The sequence below is a fragment of the Mixophyes fleayi genome, chromosome 12 (genome assembly GCF_038048845.1).
Source record: "Mixophyes fleayi isolate aMixFle1 chromosome 12, aMixFle1.hap1, whole genome shotgun sequence".
Lineage (NCBI taxonomy): Eukaryota > Metazoa > Chordata > Amphibia > Anura > Limnodynastidae > Mixophyes > Mixophyes fleayi.
The window spans coordinates 31,213,302-31,237,541 of record NC_134413.1 but is presented as its reverse complement, the minus strand read 5'-3'; the positions used below and the strand labels follow the sequence as shown (position 1 = coordinate 31,237,541).

At 39.6% G+C, this 24,240-nt stretch overlaps 1 protein-coding gene across 2 annotated transcripts in view; it reads right to left on the bottom strand.

Annotated features, from left to right (window-relative positions):
* The window catches only part of SLC35F4 (solute carrier family 35 member F4), a 180,027-nt gene extending 160,512 nt beyond the window's left edge, over positions 1–19,515 (bottom strand). Inside the window, exon 1 of one of the 2 annotated variants that reach the window (XM_075193580.1) lies at positions 18,817–19,515. In XM_075193580.1, the coding sequence (XP_075049681.1) occupies positions 18,817–18,919 (103 nt within the window). In that variant the 5' untranslated portion in view covers positions 18,920–19,515. The remainder of the gene's footprint in view (positions 1–18,816) is intronic. The other variant, XM_075193583.1, reaches the window with a different exon arrangement.
* Positions 19,516–24,240: the final 4,725 nt, after the last annotated feature.

Sequence of the window (24,240 nt, the reverse complement as noted above, 5' to 3'; positions counted from 1 at the left end):
CAAAACATGGGACGTGCTGGAAATTGCCCATATTTAATGCCCGCACAATGTTACTGGCATTGTCTGACACCACAAATCCCCATGAGAGTCTAAGTGGGGTAAGCCACTGGGAGATAATTTCCCTCATTTTCTCTAATATGTTGTCAGCGTTGTGCCTCTTATTAAAGCCTGTAATACACAATGTTGCCTGCCTTTGCATGAGCAGCCATTTTGTAGATGCTGCTACTGATGCAGCTGTTGCTGTTGCTGCGGAAGGGGATGCATCTACCCAGTGGGCTGTCACAGTCATATAGTCCTTCGTTTGCCCAGAACCACTTGTCCACATGTCCGTGGTTAAGTGAACAGTGGGTACAACCGCATTTTTAAGAGCACTGAGGACACTTGATCGTACTTCTCTGTACATTTTTGGTATCGCCTGCCTAGTGAAGTGGAATCTCGAGGGGATTTGGTACCGGGGACACAATACCTCCATCAACCCTCTAAATCCCACTCCACTGATGGCGGACACCGGGCGCACGTCTAACACCAACATTGCAGTTACAGCCGCAGTTATACGCTTTGCAATAGGGTGACTACTATCGTATTTTGTGGTCATGGCAAATGACTGTTGGACGGTCAATTGTTTTGTGAAAGACTTAGCGGTCTTACGACTTCCCCTCTGGGAAGATGACCGACTAACAGCAGCAACAGCAGCAGTGGCAGAAGTAGGCGTACCGCTGCAGGATTCCTCGGATGAATCCCGTATTGAGGAGGACTCAGTCTGGCTGCTGACTTGGGCTGCAGGACTGAATCTGATGGAGATTGTGGAGGAAGTTGACGAGGAGGGTGTTGCTGGTGTGTATCCAACTGGACCACGGGATTTAGGTGTCCCTGTACCGATGAGGGTCCTAGCCCCAGTTCCTGAACTAACCATTGAACTATGAAGGTTATTCAGGTGACGTATAAGGGAGGATGTTCCTAGGTGGGCAAGATCCTTACCCCTGCTTATTTGAGCTTTACATAAGCTACATATGGCCATACATTGGTTGTCTGGATTTGGATAAAAATAACTCCAGACCGAAGAGGTGCATTTTTTGGTCTTCTGACCAGGCATGACGATGGGCTTTTTCATCCCATGGACATCAGCTGTTTCCCCCCCTGGTGCCTCATTTACAATAACCACATCACCATCCTCATCATCAAGTTCCTCCACAGCGCCAGCTACATCATCAATAGCCTCCTCCCGAGCCACCTCTTCCCGTACAGTGATGGGAAGGTCAGGCTTGACAACCACCAACATCCTTGGACTCGCCTTGTGGATTTGTGATAATTTCTCTTTAGAAGGCAGAGTTGTTTGCTGTTTTGTTGCTGACAGCATAACTCTCTTCAATTTTTTGTAGGGGGGGGGAGGAGGAGGAGGGCTAAGATCCGTGGGTGAAGCTGAACCACTAGTCATGAACACGGGCCAGGGCCTAAGCCGTTCCTTGCCACTCCGTGTCGTAAATGGCATATTGGCAACTTTACGTTTCTCCTCAGATGATTTTAAGTTTCTCTTTTTGCTACTTTTTCTTAACTTGGGCTTTTTGGATTTTACATGCCCGGTACTACGAGATTGGGCATCGGGCTTGGAAGACGACGTTGATGGCATTTCATCGTCTATGTCATGACTAGTGGCAGCAGCTTCAGCATTAGGAGGAAGTGGGTCTTGATCTTTCCCTACTTTATCCTCCAAATTTTTGGTCTCCATTATATGTAGCACAAGATACTGCAGAATGTGTGAACTTGGTAATATTGTTGTACCAATGGACTTATACTGCTGGATTGGTTTTGCAAATTTGGTTATAATTATTATATTTTTTATTTTTTTTAAATTTTTTATTTTTTTTTACTTTTTTTTTATTTTTAAAAAACTTGGGAATAGTGGGGAAATAACTATGCCCTTAGAAGCACAGAGCACAGGACACAGCACCACTGGACTGAACAGGACACGGCACAGGACCAAGCAGCACTACGGAACTCAGCAGGACAGAGCACAGGACACAGCACCACTGGACTGATACTGCAGAATGTGTGAACTTTGTAATATTGCAGTACCAATGGACTTATACTGCTGGATTGGTTTTGCAAATTTGGTTATAATTATTATATTTATTGATTTTTTTTTAACTTTTTTATTTTTTTTTACTTTTTTTTATTTTTTAAAAACTTGGGAATAATGGGGAAATAACTATGCCCTTAGAAGCACAGAGCACAGGACACAGCACCACTGGACTGAACAGGACACGGCACAGGACCCAGCAGCACTACGGACCTCAGCAGGACAGAGCACAGGACACAGCACCACTGGACTGATACTGCAGAATGTGTGAACTTTGTAATATTGCAGTACCAATGGACTTATACTGCTGGATTGGTTTTGCAAATTTGGTTATAATTATTATATATTTTTTTTTTTTTTTACTTTTTTTTTATTTTTTAAAAACTTGGGAATAATGGGGAAATAACTATGCCCTTAGAAGCACAGAGCACAGGACACAGCACCACTGGACTGAACAGGACACGGCACAGGACCCAGCAGCACTACGGAACTCAGCAGGACAGAGCACAGGACACAGCACCACTGGACTGATACTGCAGAATGTGTAAACTTTGTAATATTGCAGTACCACTGGACTTTTACTGCTGAATGTGTGAACTTGGTAATATTGCAGTACCAATGGGCTTATACTGCAGGATTGGTTGTGCAAATTTTGTGGTAATTAAAATAAATTTAAGTAGTTTTTGGTATTTTTTAAAAAAACTTTTTTTTATTTTTTTAAACACAAGGGAATATTGGGGAAATAACTATGCCCTTAGAAGCACAGAGCACAGGACACAGCACCACTGGACTGAACAGGACACAGCACAGGACCCAGCAGCACCACTGACCTCAGAAGGACAGAGCACAGCACACAGCACCACTGGACTGATACTGCAGAACACAGCACAGCACAGCACAGCACAGCACAGAACTAAACAGCACAGCACGAGATCTACCAGGACAGAGGACCACCTAACACACCCTCCCTCTACCCTGATCAATGCCCGAGTGAAGATGGCGGCGACTAGCGGGGAATTTATAGGATCCGAGTATCGCGAGATCCGACAACGGGATTATGAGTCAGAGCCTCAGTTTCAGATTTGAATTTGGCGCCAATACCCGGATCTGTCTCGGATCCGACTCGGATCCGCAACGTTCGGGTGGGCTCGGATTTCATAAATCCGAGTGCGCTCATCCCTATATAAAACATCTTTCATTTTAAGTTTTAATGGCTCTTTATTGATTATCTAGTTCCATTAGTAGAGTCAATGTCATACAGCCCTCCCTCAGGCTGTAAGAGCACCATAAAAGCCTTATCAATAAAATTCAGCAAAACACATATAAATAAAAACTTCTAAATGATTAATCTACCGCACATCTCTGGTACTAAACTTTATCTTTTTTTTTTCAATTCACTGCTATTATTTAACAATATAAAAATGTGGTGACAGGAGCCACTGTTGTATTGTATTCAGTATTGATGATCACACAAACTCTATGTGGTATCTAAGCTCACATGCTGCAATTATTCTGTATATTATTCACAAACTATTGCATTGGCTAATCACTAATATGCACTAAATATATTTATCTGCTTTTTTTTTTTTTTTTTTTATAATATTTATCTTTATTGAAGTTTTTAAGGCAGTTTCAACAGAGATTCACAAGAACAGATAAGTGGGTAACAAAACCACCTCATTAATACAAAATGTCATAATAACACATTCAAATAAATGTTATAATAGAAGAAGAAGAAAGAGAGAAAAAGGAAAAGACAAAGACGGGGATAGGTAAGGGGGGGGGCAATGTTTCCTAGTACAGATTATGTAAATAAACAATTCAAGTCCTAGCAAGGAGAGTAGGTGAGAGAACTGGTTTGTTTAAATGATTAAATTTATCGGAGTCCTGGAATTCGAGCCATGGGCTCCAAATGGAGTAATATTCAGTAACTTTATCAGCAGATGAAAGTAAAAGCTCATCCATAACTCTATAAAACTCCAATCTCTGGAACCACTCCCGGATGGTTGGGGGGTTAGGAGATCTCCAATGGGTTGGAATCACTGCTTTCACAGCCGAAATCAGATAACGTAAAATGTTGGGTTTTTTTAACCTGGAAATTGGAACATCGATCTTGTTGAGAAGCCAGAAGGCGGGACTATGAGGAACATCATCTCCTAATATTTTAGCAGAGACCTCCATGACCTTGGACCAGAAAGGTCTGAGTATCTCACAATCCCACCAGATATGCATAGTAGTGCCCCGGGCATTCTGGCATCTCCAACAGGAGTCAGAAACACCCTGGCAAAAGTTTGCTAGTTGGGCTGGGCACCTATACCATCTTGTTAGAACCTTGTAATTAGTTTCTATTATAGAGACACTAGCAGAACAAGCATGTGTGGTCTCAAAAATGGCTAACCAGTCTGCTTCACGGACCTGCTCTCCCAGATCTTGCTGCCAAGCAGTGGTGAATTTGGGTAAGGAGCTAAAAAGGTTTTCTATAAGTAGTTTGTAGATTTTGGAGAGCAGGTGGGTAAGACAGCCATCTGCTAGACACCATGTTTCAAACGCTGTGAGGGCTCTAGTTATATCATTACGAGGTAATCCCGAGGTCAGGAAGTGCTTGATCTGGAGGTATCTCCAAATCTCCAATCCCGGAAGCTCCCACTTGGACTGGATCTCAAGAAAGGAGGACACACCGGTGGAATTTATCAGCTGGCCGACACGTGTAATCCCAGCACGCACCCATGTCTTAAAGGGGCCAGTTTGTACGCCTGGGGGGAAAAGAGGATTATCAAATAAGGGGGTCAGTGGTGAAATAATAGAGGAGAGGTGTGGAAGGATCCGAAGTCTGGACCATACTAAAATGGTAGGACCAATTATGGGGTGTCTGATGATAGGTAGTTTGCTTAACCATGGAGTAAATAGAGGTGAGGAAGGAAGGTATGATCCTTCAATAACGATCCACTGCTTCTCACTATTAGCATTTGACCACTCCAGGATCCTTCCCAGCATCACCGCATTATGGTATGAGGGGAAGTGTGGAAGTTGGAGTCCCCCTATGTGTTTACGTCGATATAAAATGTCATGTTTGAAACGGGGCCTCTTTCCCCTCCAAACAAAGTCTCTCAGCAATTTCTGTAGGTCATTAAACCATTTATTTGGTATGTGAATTGGAAGAGTCTGGAGGAGGTAAAGGATACGTGAGAGAATGTTCATTTTAATAATATTGATACGACCTATCCAGGAAAAGGCCTTGTTATGCCACTCTCCCAGATCCTTACGAAGTTTAGCCATGAGAGGATATAAAGTTAAGGTCGAACAGTTGCGTCAGATCTTTAGAAATAAGTATACCCAGATATTTAATATGTCATGGGTGCCACTGGAATGCAAAAGCCTGCTGGAGCCCTTCAACCACACAAGGAGCTAAAGATAAGTTCAAAGCCACCGATTTTGAATACTTGATTTTGAAATTGGATAGAGAACCAAATCGTTGGAATTCTTTAACCAGATTGGGAATTGAAATGATTGGGTTGGTAACCACAGCTAGGAGATCATCTGCAAAAAGCGCTAATTTATATTCCACTTTACCCACTACCACTCCTGAAATATCAGGGTTGGCTCTAATGGCCCTAGCCAGGGCTTCCATACAAAGTACAAAAATCAATGGTGAGAGTGGACACCCCTGTCTAGTGCCATTTCCAATCAAGACTGGATCCGAGAGAGACCCGTTAACTTTTATACGAGACGGTAGAGAGCTAAAATCCGATGAAGGGCAATTGGTCCTAGGCCCATATGGGATAACATGCAGCCGAGAAATGACCAGTCAATTCGGTCAAAGGCCTTTTCTGCATCCGTGGATAACAACATAGAGGGTGTATTAGAGCTCACTGCCGAATGGACCAGGTCGATAATCTTAGTTGTGTTATCTCTTGCTTCACGACCAGGAATGAATCCCACTTGGTCAGAGTGGACTATTCCCGGCAGGATGGGCTTCAAACGGTTAGCTATAAGTTTTGCGTATAATTTAATGTCCACGTTAAGTAGGGAAATTGGCCGATAACTCGGGCACAGAGAGGGGTCCTTGCCATCTTTAGGTATTACTGTGATGTGGGCTTCTAGGGATTGTGTGGAGAAAGGGGTGCTCTCTGAAACAGCGTTGAAGGCTGGCACCATCAAGGGTAGTAGCTAATGTTTGAAAGTCTTGTAGTAAGATATTGAAAAACCATCGGGGCCTGGGCTTTTACCTGAAGGTGTAAATTTTATTGCTTCAGCCAGTTCAACGTGGGTAAATGGCTGTTCCAGCAAGGCTATGTCAACATCTGAGAGAGTGGGAAAGGCGATCTCCTGTAAGAAAGATAGTATCGAGGGACGTCTATTGGGAAAGTCTGTCCTAAACGTCTTGTCTGATATGTTGTAAAGTTGGGAGTAGAAGGAGTGGAAAGCTGCCGCTATGTCTGATGTAAGTTGGCATTCTTTGCCTTTGTCATTTTTAACCATGGCTATGAATGATTTGGCCCTCTGAGCCCGCAAGGCCCTTGCTAACATTGAGCCGGGTTTGTTACCCCATTGGAAGTATCGATTGCGACATTTTTGAAAATCTAGTTTTATTCTATCATATATATATATATATATGATATTTATCTGCTTATGCATGTACTCACTTGTTCTGAGTTAACCAGTTTATATGTGCAAAATGTAAGATTGTTCATATTATGTTTCCGCTGAATAACTTTTTATTAATTAGAAAGTTTATTGATGTATAGGGGATAGATTTACTGAAGTGGAGTTGTTGGGGGAAGCAACCAATCAGATTTTAACTCTCATTTTCTAGAATGTACTAACTAAATAATAGCTAGAATCTGACTGGTTCGTTTTTACAAGCTTAGTGAATCTACTCCATAGAGTACATTTATGCTGTACCCATACCAAAACCGAAAGTAGTAGAAAGCTTTTTCGAAACAGAAAGGAAGCTTCGCAATGGTAAAGTGTCAATCACAAGCCTTTGTTTTCCAACATTTTAATCTCTGTACGATTCCCTGTGGTGTTGCTAGATTGATGGGAAATGTGGTGTGCATGAATCAAAATGCTTAGTACATATTAAGAGCTCAAATATCTCCTTTTTTTGACAAGAGTCTTTATGGATGTCTTTTAAGTTTGACGTTAATCTATTTTAACCCATTGTCAGTGGAGGAAACATTCGAAAATGCCTTGTGTAGGAGTTTCTAGGGGATGGAAAAAAGGGGGCTTAATCTATATTTTTACGGATTTAATTTTGATTTGATTGGATAAGGACTTCCATGCTTATAAACTACCCGCTGAAGTACTCGGTGTTGCCCGGATTTAAATCTTCATGTTATTAAGTTATCAATGAGTTGGTCAACTGTCAACCTTTAAAAAATAATTAGCAGTTTTGTCAACACACCCATGAGGTGGCTGCCCAGTGTCGGTTTTGTTTTTATATTAAATGTCATCCAAATCCATCCAGTGGAAGGCCCAGAACAGACTCCAGGGTCAAAGCTCTGCCCAGTGTACACAAATGGGAGGTCCGACCGGGACCCTACCCCATCCCCCTAAAACCTGTCCCAAGATCCACCTGGAGCACCTTGCGTTGGTTTCATCCCAATTCGTGCAGAGGTGCATAACCGGACAGACACACAGACCAATGGTTTTTATATATAGGATCTGACGGGGTAGAGAAGAAATGCCGGTGAAGACATGTGATCATTGTGTTATTGATAGATAGGTGATATCTGGGTCTCCTGCAGCACAGATTTCCTGGATGTTTCTTCATGTAATTCGGGAACACAGCCTTGTAAACCTGTACTCATACAACTATACACACCAAGACTTACTTCATGTTTCATTAGAACTCACGTTTTCTGTTCTGTGTATAAAATCACATTCCCATGATGATGAAGGGCATAGACTTTTAAAACTCAAACAGTGTCATAAAGTATTATGTAACACAATACACAAGCTGTATCACACATAACACTGTCTCTTCACCCTTACCGATACATTACAACTCCAATAACTAGCCCTCTATAAATTTCTTAACTTACAGCATGTTCTGGGGGTTGGAGTCACGAAGGGCTAATAACTAGAATAAGGGGGAGGGGGGCAAAAGTGTAATTCTGAACAGGAACAGAGGACTCAAAATTACATTAGTGAAACACTTTGATGAAAGCATAATAATTCCATAAATGAAATTTCATAATTCCAATGATGGAATTCTGAAATAACCCCTCTTTTTACTGTAGTTTCTCTGTACTCCATGCTTATAATTGACCCCATTGTAATTTTAAATAAAAGGCTTTGTATCTGTAGTCATTAGTTCATTCAGAAGATGTCGGTATAGTGCATTTGATTACTAGCTTACGGGGTCAAAGGTCTGAAGATCAACAAAAAGCAAGACATCATTCTCTGCTGTCTGATCTTGACAGGGAAATCTCCAATACACCACACAGATAAAGATGTATCTGTTAAAATCTAGACTTTCATTTTCTTATTTTAATTACATCATACACCTGAAGACAACTTAAGTAATCACTGGACTCATACTTATGGGGGTATATTTACTAAACTGTGGGTTTGAAAAAGTGGAGTTGTTGCCTATAGCAACCAATCAGAGTCTAACTGTCATTTGAATTTACTAAATTCAGAATCTGATTGGTTGCTATAGGCAACATCTCTACTTTTTCAAACCTGTAGTTTAGTAAATATACCCCATGGTCTCTCTGTTATTGTAGAAACCAGCTTAGACTGTCTAGTGGTGGGGTCAGTTGAAGATTTTGAGGACGTTTCAAAAAAGTATAAAAGAATAGGCCTTTGACAGAGAAGTGTATAAAATAAATGATGATGATGATGAAGTATACTTCAGAGCAGTGTAATAAAAAGCTTCACACACGCACAAAAATGCCACACGTAATAAAAACAGAACAAATATACCTTACTCCCATGATTACTAAATAGGTAAAAAGCAAATGTCCTTAAATCTGAAGCTTGACGTAGTCACACAAGTAGATTGCATATATCTGCACATAGCTACAAAAAGAATATTCTGTTACTAAAACAGAGGTTTATTAGGACATGGTGCAGAGTTACTCAAAGTAAAAGGCAGTTGCATGCTGAAAATCAGAAACAGATAATCATAATCGTAGAAAATAATCCACAGCACTTGTAGGTTGTACAATTTGCAAGGAACTCAACATGGTAACATTAATAATGAACATTAAGGGGGCAGAACCCAAATGACAATAGAGGAGATTCAGGAGCAGTATGCAGACGTTTTCCTACTTGCCAGGAATATGCCTCATCGAATTGCAGCCATGGACAATCCGTTTTATGCCAACTAAAAGAGATCCTAAAGTTCTAAGAGAAACAATTCAAAGACAGCTTGTATGTATGAGAACTGGGTGTAACAGTGAAGGTCACAGACCCACCAGAGCGGATGAGTTTAATAGTAGCAGTGGAAAAGATATTAAGTAATATTATTCTCAGTATTTCCATAGATTCAACAGACTTAATTCATGTTATAATGAAGAAGCTCTACCAACAATGGATAAAATACCATACAAACTGGCAGTAGATAAATTCTTCAGTGTTCTTCAGGATACTGGCAGTTAGTGATGGGTGAAGAGAGCAGTAAATTAGTCACCTTTCAAACGTGTTTTGGGAAGTACAGATTTACACACATGCCATTTAGAATCAAAGAGTGCATGAAGTAATAAAAGGTGTGAGGATCCACCACAATACAAACAATAGACAACAAGTAGCAGTGTACCATCAACAATGACAACTGCACATTCTTTTTCACTTACTGCAATCAGCACTTTGCTAAAGATCAAGTCAATTTGGTCTAAGAGACCTACCCTGTATAAAGCCTTTAGAAGACCCGTTTCACTCCTATCAATCTTTGTACAAGAAAAGTTGGAAATTTGTTTCTCTGCTGGTGCTGGAGTACTTTGATTTTGTCCCTCACGATTCTGCATTCTCCAACCCATCGCCTTTGTTCCTCAGCATTCTACGTTCTCCAACCTATCGCCTTGGTCTACGGTTCTCATCATTCTATGTTCTCCAACCCATCGCCTTTGTCTTCGTTCCTCAGCAGTCTACGTTCTCCAACCCATTGCCTTTGTCTTCGTTTCTCACCATTCTACGTTCTCCAACCCATCAACTTCAGCTTTGTCTGGCACGACCTAATCTCTCAAGACTAAGCAGATACCAGAGGTGTCATATTTTGGCACCTAATAAGCAGGGAGGATTCAAAACCAGATCCAAAAATATAGAAGCAGTCATAGAGATTTTAGAAGCAACACAATGTAAAGAGCTAGAGACTGTTTTAGCCATGTTCAATTATTTGGGTACATTTTCTAATAGATTTCCACAAGCCACTGACCCTTTGTGAGCCTTGTTGAAACAGGACACAGAATGGATATGGGATTCTAACACATCTTTTGGGACTGTCAAATAACTCATAACCAAGTAACCAGGATCACTATTAAAGCAGAAATCCCATGATAAAATGAGGTGTGTTTTTAACTTAAATCTCTGTAGCAGACGATGGGAAGAATCTTGATATTTACCATTTCTCCTTCATTTGTTTCTCTGGGCTGCTATTAATGATTTATATTTCTGCTAGTGTCATGGACTAATTGGCAGAGGCTGGACTCACCTTGGTAAAAAAGGGCCAGAAATCATGCTCACTCAAGAAGGTCATCCTCTAGGTCATCCTCTAGCATATATCTAGTTCCATTACACCAACACAGATTAATTAAGAACAGACTGAGAGGGAAAAGTTAGCTATATTAGTAGAATGGGAGAAATTCAATCATTACATTTATGTTCGCAGAACAGTGGTTAAACAGACCACCGGTCACTGGAATGTATACTTGAGAAACCCTTGATGTTGCTCCACCACGAATACACGGGATGATATCACTTATTGGTAGAATACATATCAAGCATAAATATCTCAATTGCAGACACATTATCCAGCACCCACAAAAGAGGAACAGAAAGAATCAGATCTTGAGTACCACGTGTATGACATTATTACACACTTTCAAATGAATAACGTAAATCCATGCAAAAGGCAACAACTGAGATGAGCAAACTGTTAAAGAAACTGATACAATATATTTGGGACTACCTGTAAAGCGTCCCACGATCAAGGACTATTGGCGCCTGCGGAACTTATTGATGACTGGACTGTGAATCCTGAATGTATATGCAGTGACATATTGACAAAAATACACCATGGCCACTTTGAACAGTGCCGTCCAAGAGACGCACTAGTGATACCATGTTCTGCATGAACATAAATGAGGACACTGAGAAGTTTACAGTAAATTGTCAAAAATGTCAAAGAACCATTTAAACATCAAGAAAATGCTTGTGATAAGCGATCAGCCCTTTTTACATGGAATGGGGAGATTTCCCTAATTGTATTGAAAAACTACAGCAGATATTTAGAAGTTTCCAAGCTACAAAAACGTACATATAAAATAGGGACTCAAACACACAACCTCTTGGTCCATAATTCCTGCAATCAAACAGCATGGTGGAAAAATATGTACGCACTGTTCTAATCATTGTCATATAATGGTACACGATCCAGCGCTTGGATTTGTAGACTACAGAAAGCCACCCTTTGACTTTACTTTATTATACCAGCAAGTACCCTTATATCATGATATCGGTTGAGCCTACAAATTGGCTGCCTATAAGTCCACTTTAGGGTAATATATAAACAGGGGGGTTTTTTTGTATTACAAAAAGTGATTTTGGTTAATGGCAGAATGATGCTACGTTCACTCATCTCTATATAGATATGGAATCCAGAAACCAGTTGTCCCAAAACTTCAGAAAATCGTAAGGAAAAAAAAGCAAGTAATTACTGCTGTTTGTTTTCCTCCTACAGACTATGAAGACCAATGATAAAAAAAAAAATAATGAATAGGAGATTATCAGGGTCAGTGTGGGGAAATACTGTGGTAATTTGGAAATGTATATTAATATATTTTTAGTACAGTGTTTCAAATTACATAAAAAAGAAAAGCCCTTATCTGGAAAATTTCCAATCACTCTAATTCTATATCTGTATTATTTTGCTAATGGACAAAAATATAACTTTTTATTGACCATAAATTTAGTACCTAGTGTGCTGTTATGTGAGAGCTTCGAACCAAAGGCCACTGGACTTAGTCATCTAATAGATTGTCTGGACTGTATAACTTACAAATGAGTATCTACTTAATTACCAAACAAGGTAAAAAAAAAATCAATTGTAATCTTACACAATGGTAACAAAGACAGAAGCAAGACCCAGCTCCGGTTGAGATACAAATTATCACTGCTCAAATACAATTGAAAATGGATAAAGTACAGAATTCTAAAAAAAAAAAAAATTTGTTGTTTAAAAAGATACAGGAAAATAACAAATTGGCTAAATAAAATGGACTCGGGTATATTTACTAAACTGCGGGTTTGAAAAAGTGGAGATGTTGCCTATAGCAACCAATCAGATTCTAGCTGTCATTTTGTAGAATGCACTAAATAAATGAAAGCTAGAAACTGATTGGTTGCTATAGGCAACATCTCCACTTCTCCAGACCCCCAGTTTAGTAAATCTAGCCCTTAATGTGTATTTTGTTCTAAATATTTAATAACAGGCCAAACATTCAAAATATGTGATAATTTGGAGGGGCTTGTTCCTTTAGTACATATAAATAGCAAACCAATTGCACATTGTTATGGGAAGTATCTGTTTATTTTTGCACTGTACCAGCTTTTTTTACATATGTATACAGCTACAAAGTGCATAAATCCCCAGCCATGGATGTAGGATTGAGGCCCCTTTAAATGACTCATCTGTGTGCATCTCATCCACTTATGCAAAGTCATATCTCAGCACTGCCCACCTGTGTCCCTGTGTTACCTCTCTCCAACCTTCAGCTGACTGATTTAATGGCATGAACATGCTTTATTTTTACTTTTTTAAAATGTTTTAATTTTTCTAGCTTCCTTCTGTACCTTTCAGCTTTGTATATTCATTTATCTAAAGATGCAACACTCCTTTAATAAAGTAACCAACCTAAGTAACCAACCAACTGTTAGTTTTAATTTATCTTTTCAGAAATAATAGTCAGTAACTCTAATGCATCCAGACATTGAGATGCCGCAGACAATCTCAATGTACTCTACAACTAACATCTCTTTCTGTCAATATGCGAAACACAGAAAGTCCTGACTGCTCCAAAAACTTCGGGCTGGCTATGGCTGAAGGTAGACAACCGGATATGTGTTGTCACTTATACATCTAGACGTTTTACTATCTTTGTTAATGAAATGTCTTTGTAAAGCCGGTTATTTCTACTGATTGATTTATTTGTATGTGAGAATCAAGGGATGTGGACATCAAAATCCTTACATTCTGAGGATATTTCACTATGAGATCAACTTTGGAAGTTAAATGTTTAAATGTCTGAGCTTTACTCATACACACTTGGTTTTCTTGACTTGTCGTAGAAGTGGCCTGAGCAGAAGTGTCACCAAACCAATAACATAGCACAATGTCACATGGCCCATACATTGTGGGCAGTCAGAGTAGCTCCATAAGAATATGTAATACACTGGTATAGATTACATTATATGCAGTGGCAGGACAAGATGTTTTGTCCTCAAGGCAAAGAGAACGAAATGTACCCCCTGCAAGTGAGTCAAATTTACCATCTCTACCCTAAGTTCTCAGCATATAATAACACCGACCGATATCCTGCACGATATATTGAAAGTGACAACATACCAGTGGCGGAACTATCATTGGTGCAGCAAGTGGGGTGCACCGGGGCCCATGGAGATAATGGGGCCCGCTGCTTGGCAGATACAGAGGGTTGGGGGCCTCGGTTCCCTCCTTCCCGCCTCCCTGCACCAGCTCCAACAGCTTGCTAGCTCCGCCTCTGCAACACACAATATACCAGCACAGAGTTATATCCCATATTATATACAATACAGAGTCCATTGTGTATTGCTAATAATACTGAGACCATGGCATGGTGGCAGTGGCGGAACTACCATTGGTGTGGCAAGTGCGGTGCAGCAGGGTCCATATAGATAATGGGGCCCGCTGCATGGCAGATACAGATGGTTGGAACTAGTGAGCTGTTGGCCCCAGTTCTCTCCTCCCGGCTTCTCTGCACTGGGGCCCACAGCTCACAAGTTCTGTCTCTGCCTGGTGGTTAGTATTTAATAGAGCCTGCAGTCTGTTCATTAATATTTAATTGCGCCAATTGTCACTAGTGTACGATATAAGAGCATAGCCTGGTGACTGGTGCACATTACAGAGCCCATTGCCTGGTATATAATACAGAGTCCATTGTTCGGTGGCCAATGTACAACACAAAGCCTGTTCCATGATGACTCTTTCCTAGTCCCTGGTGAAAAAGTGTATTTAAAGAAAAAGCTAGGTCTCACGTCTTAGAGATGATTCTGATGCATAACTGTTTTAGATATTTTCAAAGTTATTCAGTTTGTATATCTCCTTCATTTACATTATAAATAGGCATCATACATAGAGATGATTTTTCCACCTTAATGTTATTACTTATAATATAAATGTTCCTAATACTGATTACTGAAGTGATGATGTCACTGCCTAATCAGTAAAACTTTTGACAGCACTGATACCTGAAGATGAGCGTACGTGTCTCATGCAAATTCTAAAATTATCAGAAGTCCCTAAGAAGTTATCTGGCTATATACAAGGCTTAGGGTGCTGACTTGTTATATCATTACATACAATTAGTTGTTATGTCATTCAGAAAGCTTAGCTTCCTAGAGCCTTCCTAGCGTTGCCACTGCAAGGCATCTATTATAAATGATAACATCAATATGCAACTTTAATGCAAATATAATGTACAGAAGTGTAAGTATATATGATATTGGATAACATAGCGTAATCTAATTATATGTTACCTTTTCATTGTCATAGGTGACTACAAATACTTTTGTATGTTATTGCTTGTGATATTCGAGTATTCCTGATAAATTCCGAAGTGATAACAGCGTGGCACAAAAATTGTATTTGATGTATTTATATAAACAGCTTTTTCTGATTTTATGATGAAGTGATTATACAACTTACCTCCCTAGCAGCTCTTTACGGCCGCTGTTGCTACCGATCATGTGACAACTCCCGCTGTGAATTGATGTGCCAGCGCTCTGACATTTTCTATGAGCTAGTCACTGAGAATTTCATATACTCCAGAGCTGTCATAGTATTCTTGTAATGGCTCTTGGATGTGAGCTTAAATACTGCCAGCGAGGAGCTCGAAAAGTAGCAAAGGCTATCTGTGGGTGACTTTAGTGTAGCGTGGGGCGGTGGGGATATCTGTTTGTTTGTCAATGTGTTATTCTTTGGGCCTGGTGTTGTTAACTAAAATGTGTAGCAATAATTTATAATTAAATAATGAATAATACTCCTACAATAAAGTATTACAGATTTTAGAAGTCACTTCGACCATAAGCTATTATTTGGCCATGAAGCTCTTTGTTGGCTACTTGCAACTTGCAATTTAATGTATAGGGTACATTATCTGTAGTGGCACGTGGATGACAGATAGAGATGGCTGCAGGCAAGATCCGCTCTCTGCCCTACCTCCCTCATAATTGTCTTCCACAGATATAAAACAGTTAAACATTTGTGAAGGCAGTGGGAATGTTTTGAGTAGTAGTGAAGATTGTCATAATACCAAGGACAGAGTTGTCTGGAAGACCTAATGAAACACCGTCTCCATTCAGGAACTGGGCCCTGTGAATTCAGTTGTTGCTGCCTCTCTATTTATCTCTGCAGACTCCTTAGTGGAACAGCTGCTGCAGAAATTTCCGCCAAGGTAGGGAAGAAGCGTCCTAGCTCTGTGTCCAGCAGTGACCGGGATGCCAACCAGATATACTGGGCACACAGCTACTCCAAGCTGGCAGATAACCACAAGAGCCCAAGGCCAAGCAGTACAAGAGTGTAATCCAGAAACAGAAGAGGAAGGAGCTTCAGTTAATATAAATGGCGAAGGATAGTCATGGTTACCAGCAGCGGATTGTCTTAAGACGTCTACAAAGACTAGTTCATCTTTCATGTCTCTTCCACTCTTCTCATTCCAACTGTACCCACACTACACCATGGGAAGCAGCACAAAAAGCCGACAGTCACCAACTTGGTTGCTTTAATGCTGGTGCCTTTTATTACTGCTGCCTTACAATAGCCAATCACACTTTCCGCACTAACAGACACATTTATTATTCTTATACCTTATTTATCAAATGTTCCCCATACCTCCTGGATTGTAATTTGATGTGGGCAAAGCCATCTTTACTTTCTGTTTCATGTGATCTTATGTAATTTGCTTATCTCATGATCCTCTCAATGTACAGTGCTGAGTAATATGTTGGCTGTTTATAAAAGAAGGATGATAATAATAATATTATTATCATCTATAACAATCTATTATCTATAACAATCTATTAGACATTATATCAGTTTGTCCTAGAAAATATTAGAATGTTTTGAAACTGTTTACACTGCTGTAAAATGGGTGAGATATCATTGGTGCTCCACAAATCCATGCACTAGATCTTCTGCCTGTAATTGGCTGAAAATTATGGGCGTTGCAGAAGCTGCTCTAAAGTAGTTTGAGCGCTAGATTGTGTCAAGCATAGTCTATATACTGCCTTCACTGAAAAGGAAAGTGACTTGAAACTGCTTATGTGAAGGGTTACATGCATTGGAAGGAAGCCACAACTCCACGCCACCAGTGACAAAGTGCCATAACAATGGGTGACAATGAGGCTGACCCTCTGGATGCATAGTAATACTGTATTACATGGCAGTGAATCAGGATAATTATATGCATTTACTTTACATTTTTTTAATTACTATTTAATACTTTAATTAAGAAACCCAGTATTTACAGATCTTAATGTTTTTTAGGCCACCAGTAGGTGTGGATCTGTGTTCCTCTCTTGTGGCCTGCTTTAGAACTTAGTCATTACACATTGATAGTAAGGATTTAAAAAAATATAACATCTGATCCAGATGTTTAATTAAGAAAATCGCCAATTACCCAGAAAACAAAATTAAGTACATAAACACCATGTAAGTCTAGATAATTCTTTGGGCATACAGTTTTCATCTCCATTAGTAAAAAAAAAAAAAAAGATCAGTGTCCAAAAAATTGCTGGGAATACAATTGAACTATTGTCACCTAGACCAGTGTTGGCTAACCTGTGGCACTCCAGGTGTTGTGAAACTACAAGTCCCAGCATACCCTTCCAGCAATAAGCTGAGCTGCTATATATTAGCAAAGCATGCTGGGACTTGTAGTTTCACAACACCTGGAGTGTCAAAGTTTAGCCAACACTGACTTAGACACAGAAGTCCCCCTGTATTATTTGACTGTCCCATAGTGGTTGCTGCTGTATCCATCTGTATTCAGGGTTACAGAGCTGCTCTACTACCTCTTGACCCCTTTATTCTCAAATAAGGAATTGAAATAGTTAGTTGATTATATTCACCTACCATGTTCCTGGTTGTTCAACTTGGCAATACTACAAAATAATAAAATTTAAAGACTAAATTCTTTACTTCTTCTTGTTAAGTGGCACTTATTATAACACTGTTTGCAACTGAATTGCTTGCTTTATTGCATATCAATTAGCCCTAGTGCAGAAAACAATTAAAATAATTACCATAGCAAGAAGTTTACTTTGCATTAGAAAATTAATGTTACACATGAGAATAAAACTATACACACAAATATAATTAAATAGAAATAGCTATTTCATGGAGCAAAACTATTACTGTGTAGTGTACCCAATATTTGCTTGACTATAGATTTCCTTTTTTTTAAGAGTAAAATTTACATATACGTTAGCAACATATTAACTTAGCAAAAGTAAAATGTTAAATCCTAAACATATAGATATCATATGTCCTATCTTGAACTAAATTACTAATTACTATAAAAAAAAACTATTATATTCAACTCCAATAACTAGTGTTTAACATAAAGTACTCCAAATGTATTCATTATCTTTAGGATACACTAGTTAATAAACTATATTATGGTGTTAAGTAAGAAGAAAAACGATGCATTAAACTGGAATTAATATTAATAGCAGTGTATTAAAGTCTTGGGCAATCTAGGCTCTCCAACTATTGTGGAACTAAAAGTGCCCAGACTATTTTTTTTTAGTCGTGAATTCTCCCTTTGGCTGCTGTTTGTCAGTAAGCTGATTAATATGATCAGTGTGTACTAGAGGACATCGTTGTGCTGTTTTAGATAAAGACCACGATACCTGCTACACAATACCTGCAGCGCTTTCACCCCTACATGTTCATTTAATCACACAGCACAATTCCAGCACCGGGGTTACAACATTGCAAACACCAGACGTAATGAATCACCCAACAAGTACCAGGGCTAAGCCTGAGAATAATTCCTCTCACAGTCCCAAACACTAAATAATACCTAAATTATTCATCTAAGGCTCTAATGCAAAAAACAAGCGTGCCTTAATGCGGTGCATATACTCATCCTGAATGCCAGAATATGAAATACATAAAATACCTAGAAAGAAAAATAAATATTTATAAAGCAAAATGCATATTTATAAAGAAACTAACGTGCGTTTAATAAACATATAAATTTACACATACTTAAAATTATCTACGTCCTTTAAATGGTCGAATTTGGTAATCTTACGTTTCTGGCTGGAGTATCCCGGGTAATAGCCATAGTAGCCAGTGATCCTTAGGATTCTGTCCTCTATGGTGGCCACGCCGTTGGGGGCTGCTTTGACATCCATAAAGATAGGTGGTGAGGGAGTAAGGGTGGCAATTGTATGACTGATACAAGGGGTCTTTTGGAGTTCTCTGTACTCTAGTCTGATGCTGTGATTTGTGTGGGCGCTGCTGTCCCAGGTGCTGAACAAGCTCTAATGCTGCTGTCCAAGGTCCTGATTGATACCGGTGCTCAGAACCTGCTCAAATACAAACGTGTATTGAACTCGCTGCACTCCAATGTGCTGAACCACACTCGTGTCCAGAGCCTGGTGGAATGTAACGTCCCGATTGACAACAGTGTGTATTTAGGCTCTGCTGTTGCCCAAGGTGCTGAGCGCACAAGTGCTGGGAGCCTGTTGTCTTCCAACGTGCTGACTATAAGGAGCCCCTTGGCCTCTGTTAGTGCTGATTCTGAAGCACTTGGTCCTTGCACATCTGTAAATGTGACGGCACCAAGTTCTCTTCTTGATCCAGTTTGACTGATCTTTGCTGGTTCAGCTTGGCTGTAGTACCGAGCTGTGCCTGCACGCCTTGTTCTGGTCCTCGCTGCAGCTCCACCACTGTTGCTATATGTGTAGGACGGCTTCACATCGCCGCATTACCCCCATGAAAGCCGGCCTTTGTGTCACTCAGGAACACACAAGTTCTCGGTGTACGGTTTAGTTAGTGCTACTAGAGGGCGCTCCTCCATGCAGTAAGCCATTCCCAGACACATATCTCGGAGGTTTTACTAGTTCAGCATTACTGCATTGGGAGATCAAAAGATCATTTCTACTTCTTACGAATTACGTGTATAAATTCGTGGTACATAATAAACAGTTTCCAGTCTGTGAAGAAAATACAACTTGCAATACATACGCTGTAATATCTTGACAGCATGATAAGCTACTGTTTTTAAAAACATGGTATTTAGTGTAAAATGAAAGAGTTTTTAAAATATATATTTTTTCTTTTTCTATAAAGGTTACTATAACATTTTGTTTTAAAGATTTTCCTGCTGAACCATTTTTTTCTACTTTATTTCAGCCTTATAACGTTAGTGCTTTTAACCTGTCATGAAACATGTTTCTTTCTAACACTGGATGTATTGGCTAGCGTCTCAGAGCTTCCTGTTCTATAAAGTGCAGCATTTAATATATATCTTTTGCTGAGATAGTGAACACGAAGAAGGCTGCAGAGAATACAACGGTTTTGGCAGAATACCAACGAGTAGCAATTGACTGTTGGGTACTGTGTATAATGTCCAAGTGTGATATTTTCTCCTGACACTATTTACAACGTTCATGTATAAATAATGACATTAATTATAAAGCAGACAGAATATGAGTATCAGGCTTTTATTGGTAATAATAACTAGTTTTACTGCACATGAAATACCATGTATGTGGCACAGTGGTTAGCATTGCTGCCTTACAGCTCGGCGGTCATGAGTTCAATTCTTGACCCTAGGGTTTCCTACTTCAGGTACTTCAAAGATATACATAGTAGGTTAATTGGCTGCTGCCTAAAGTCAACCCTAGGATGCATGTACTTGTGTAGTAGGCAATTTTAGACTATAAGCTCCTATGGGTCAGGGACTGATGTGAGTTAGAAGTATTCTTTGTGCAGCACTGCATAATACAGTGGCGCTATATAAATAAAATAATGAAATGGTATGGCATCGTTTTAGCTGTGTAAAGGCCAGAAGCGCTTCCGTACTCGCAGTTAGTTTATCATCTTTATTTATTTATGTAGCGCCAGCAGATTCTGTAGCGCTTCCCTAGCATATCATTTATATGTACTCTAGATAGAAACACAGCCTACTTGTTTCATTTGATTCATTTCATTTAAGTTTTCTATTTTGGAGAGCATAGCAATCAATAAAAGCTATATGCACCCTGAGAGGAGAGCCCACACTTACAAGCAATTTGTTTTAATATAGTAGACAACTATTTAACTGAAATGTTTTGTGTACTAGCTAACATTTTGTTATATTACAGTGGATATATGTATTTATTGATTAGCCCCATTGTTGCTATAAGAATAATTTACAAAATTATATAATGTCTGGATGTAAAAGAACATATCACATAGAGTATAAATCATCATCACCATTTATATAGCGCCACTGATTCCGCAACGCTGTACAGAGAACTCACTCACATCAGTCCCTGTTGAGAGAGAGAGAGCGAGAAAGAGAAACTAGGATCAATTTGATACCAGCCAATTAACCTACCAGTATGTTTTTGGCGTGCGGGAGGAAACCGGAGCACCCGGAGGAAACCCACACAAACACGGGGAGAACATACAAACTCCTCACAGATAAGGCCATGGTCGGGAATTGAACTCATGACCCCAGCGCTGTGAGGCAGAAGTGCTAACCACTACGCCACTGTGCTGCCCACTTTGGTGTTTTTCAATCATGTACATGTTGGTGTGTTACATTTTGACTCTTTTGAGTCAAGGGTAATGGAGAGCACACAGGTGCCAAGTGAGCATGTGCCTGGGACCTTGAAACATTTTTACCTATCTTCGCTCTTAAGCTGACCACATATGTCCTCAACTACAATATTTCAACAGCACCTGTACTACATAGCCTACATCACACAACTTACCCAGAAAGAATAAAAGATCTTAATATGTATAGTTTGGAGCAGAGAAGGGAAAGGGGGACATGATAGAAACCTTGAAATATATCAAGGGTTTGAACAAGTAACATTCTTCAAAGGAAGAGAAGTACTAGACCACGATGGACATGCACTGACACTGGAGGGAAGTAGGTTCAGTGCAAATTTGAGGACAAATTACTTTACAGAAGTACAGGATAGTGGATAAGTGGAATAGTCTCCCATCAGAGGTGGTTGAGGCTAATGCAGTAGAGCAGTTTAAACATGCTTGGATTAGACATAAGGATATCCTTACAAAGAATAAAAGATCAAATAAGGTTTGAGATTATCCTAGGTTAAAAATTATAAATTGGGCAGCCTAGATGGGCCAAGCGGTTCTTATCTGCGGTCAAATTCTATGTTTCACCTGCCTGCACTGCACTGGATCCTCTTACTGCTGCAACAACTGTAGGATTTGGAGTTGCAAAAAATGTTGTGGCTTCATCCAATCAGTGACTGTGTTAGAAATTGACACAACAGGGTTCCTTGCAGGGGCAGGCTGGGCTGGGGGGCATCTGACCCCCAGGCCGTTCCTATAGTGGGCTACCCTGGACTGGGTCACTGGGCTACTTGCCTTTTTTCCTTTAAAATGTTCCTAATAAACTGTTGACCCAAGCCTCTTACTCCCGGGCTAAAATTTTCCACCCTGGTTCCTTGGCAAGACACTTCAACAATTCTGCTAGTTGAGGGGAGGGAGCTAGTGGCTAAAACTAATTTCTGGGTGGGCATATCCTTTAAAATCTCCAAAACATAATTTTTATCCATTCTATCATTGTCCTCAGACAATAGAGTAGTTATAGTTTCCATTTTTAGTCTGTGTGTAGGGAATATACACAGGGGGGGCTGTTGCACTCACCGCTATTCTCTACATCTAAAATCAAAAATTGAAACAAGAATTAGTTATATAAATAGATAAGTTATATGCAATTATTAATTCAAAAGTGTAACTTCTACATTAAAATGAGCACACTTGCAATGTTCTCACACATATATCCAAAAACATACTGGTAGGGTTATTGGCTGCTATCAAATTGACGTGTGTGTGTGTGTGTGTGTGTGTGTGTGTGTGTGTGTGTGTGTGTATTTAGGCTGTAAGCTCCTATGGGGCAGGGACTGATGTGAGCGAGTTCTCTGTACAGCGCTGCAGAATTAGTGGCGCTATATAAATAGCTGATGATGATGATTATAGCACAGCATATGTGGTGACAATGTTGACTTGGGCAAGATGACAATGAATAAAAGTTAATGCAGTTTTTAAATGGAGATAGGACATCCCAGCACCATCTGCCAACAGCACAATTTTATTAAACTGCCAGCGTGATCGATTGCATAGACATTGAATAAAATCCAAACTACAGCAAGGCTTTGCCATTAAGTTATCATTAATAAGTGACACCATAGAGATGTAAAGTGAATATTTCTTCCCAGTGGAAAAAGAGAAATGACAAATAAATCTATAAACATTGTTAGGAAATAAACATATAATCCCATTACTTTCATGCACATATTTGCTGCTTGATTAAAGGGGTTGAATTACCCTTGATCGATTACATTATTTGCTGCCATAGCCCAGAGGAGACTAAAACAACAGTGGTTTGTGGCATAAATGGCATTGTATTAAATGGGCAATCCCCTTTGCCCATTGTAATAAATGGGCAAAAGGGATATTTGCATTGGGCCCACCATAAACTCCATGGTAATGTAGTTTGAACATTAGAAGAGCAAAAATACTCTTGTTTTATAGAGAAAGATACTCTTTTTGGTGTCAGTTGCTTGACTCAAGTGACTGTAAGGTTTTTGAGATCAAATAAAAAAAATGCTAAGCTCAATATTAAGCTAATAGGTTTAGCCATAAGCTTAAGACCTGACCACAGCCTATCTCAAGGTCCAAACCATATTCAGTTCCTAACAAAACTTTTCGTTTCCATAAATTCACAAATGTAAGAAACCCTCACACAGCATAAATGATATCAGTGGCAATGTACTGCCCTACATAGTATGAAGCAATCTACAATTGGAACACTGTTGCATACACTAAGATATATTAGCAAATTAGCAGTCATGGTTTGCCAGAAGATATGGGCACCACCTAATGTGATCTCGGCCTAGGTCTACTCATGTCTTAAAGCTGTCTTGACATCATGTTGGATGTGAGTCCAACACATGATACACCTTCCCATGGAAAGAACCATGGTGAACAAAACACAACTCCTCAAACAGCTCATTCTGGACATGGGGAGGAGCATTTAGGTGAGCTTATTCTGGAAAGTGTACAGATACACATCAAATGAGTCTCTCTGATCTTTGAAAGTTACAAAGAATGGTGGTAGGAGACCTATCCACCCACCTCATAACCAAGGAGACTAGTTAGTAAGTGATTTAAGTGGTGTAAGCTTAATATTTTCATCATACAAAAAATTACATACAATTTTCAACCGAATCATTGCTCATGTACCAGAATGAGTGAACAGGATGAAAGCGAAGTTTTAGCTTATAAACTGAAATTGTAATGTTAATGATGACTTCTACAACATAGACATCCCAGAAACAGCTTGTTTACAGTCTTACAAACAAACTGCCAAATCCCACCCAAACTATGAGAATGTTACTTTCCTTACCTAGTACTCATGGTTTTATTTCACAATACCATAGATTTTGCTACTATGCAAATTAGTTGGCTGATGGGTAAAGTCTCTGGT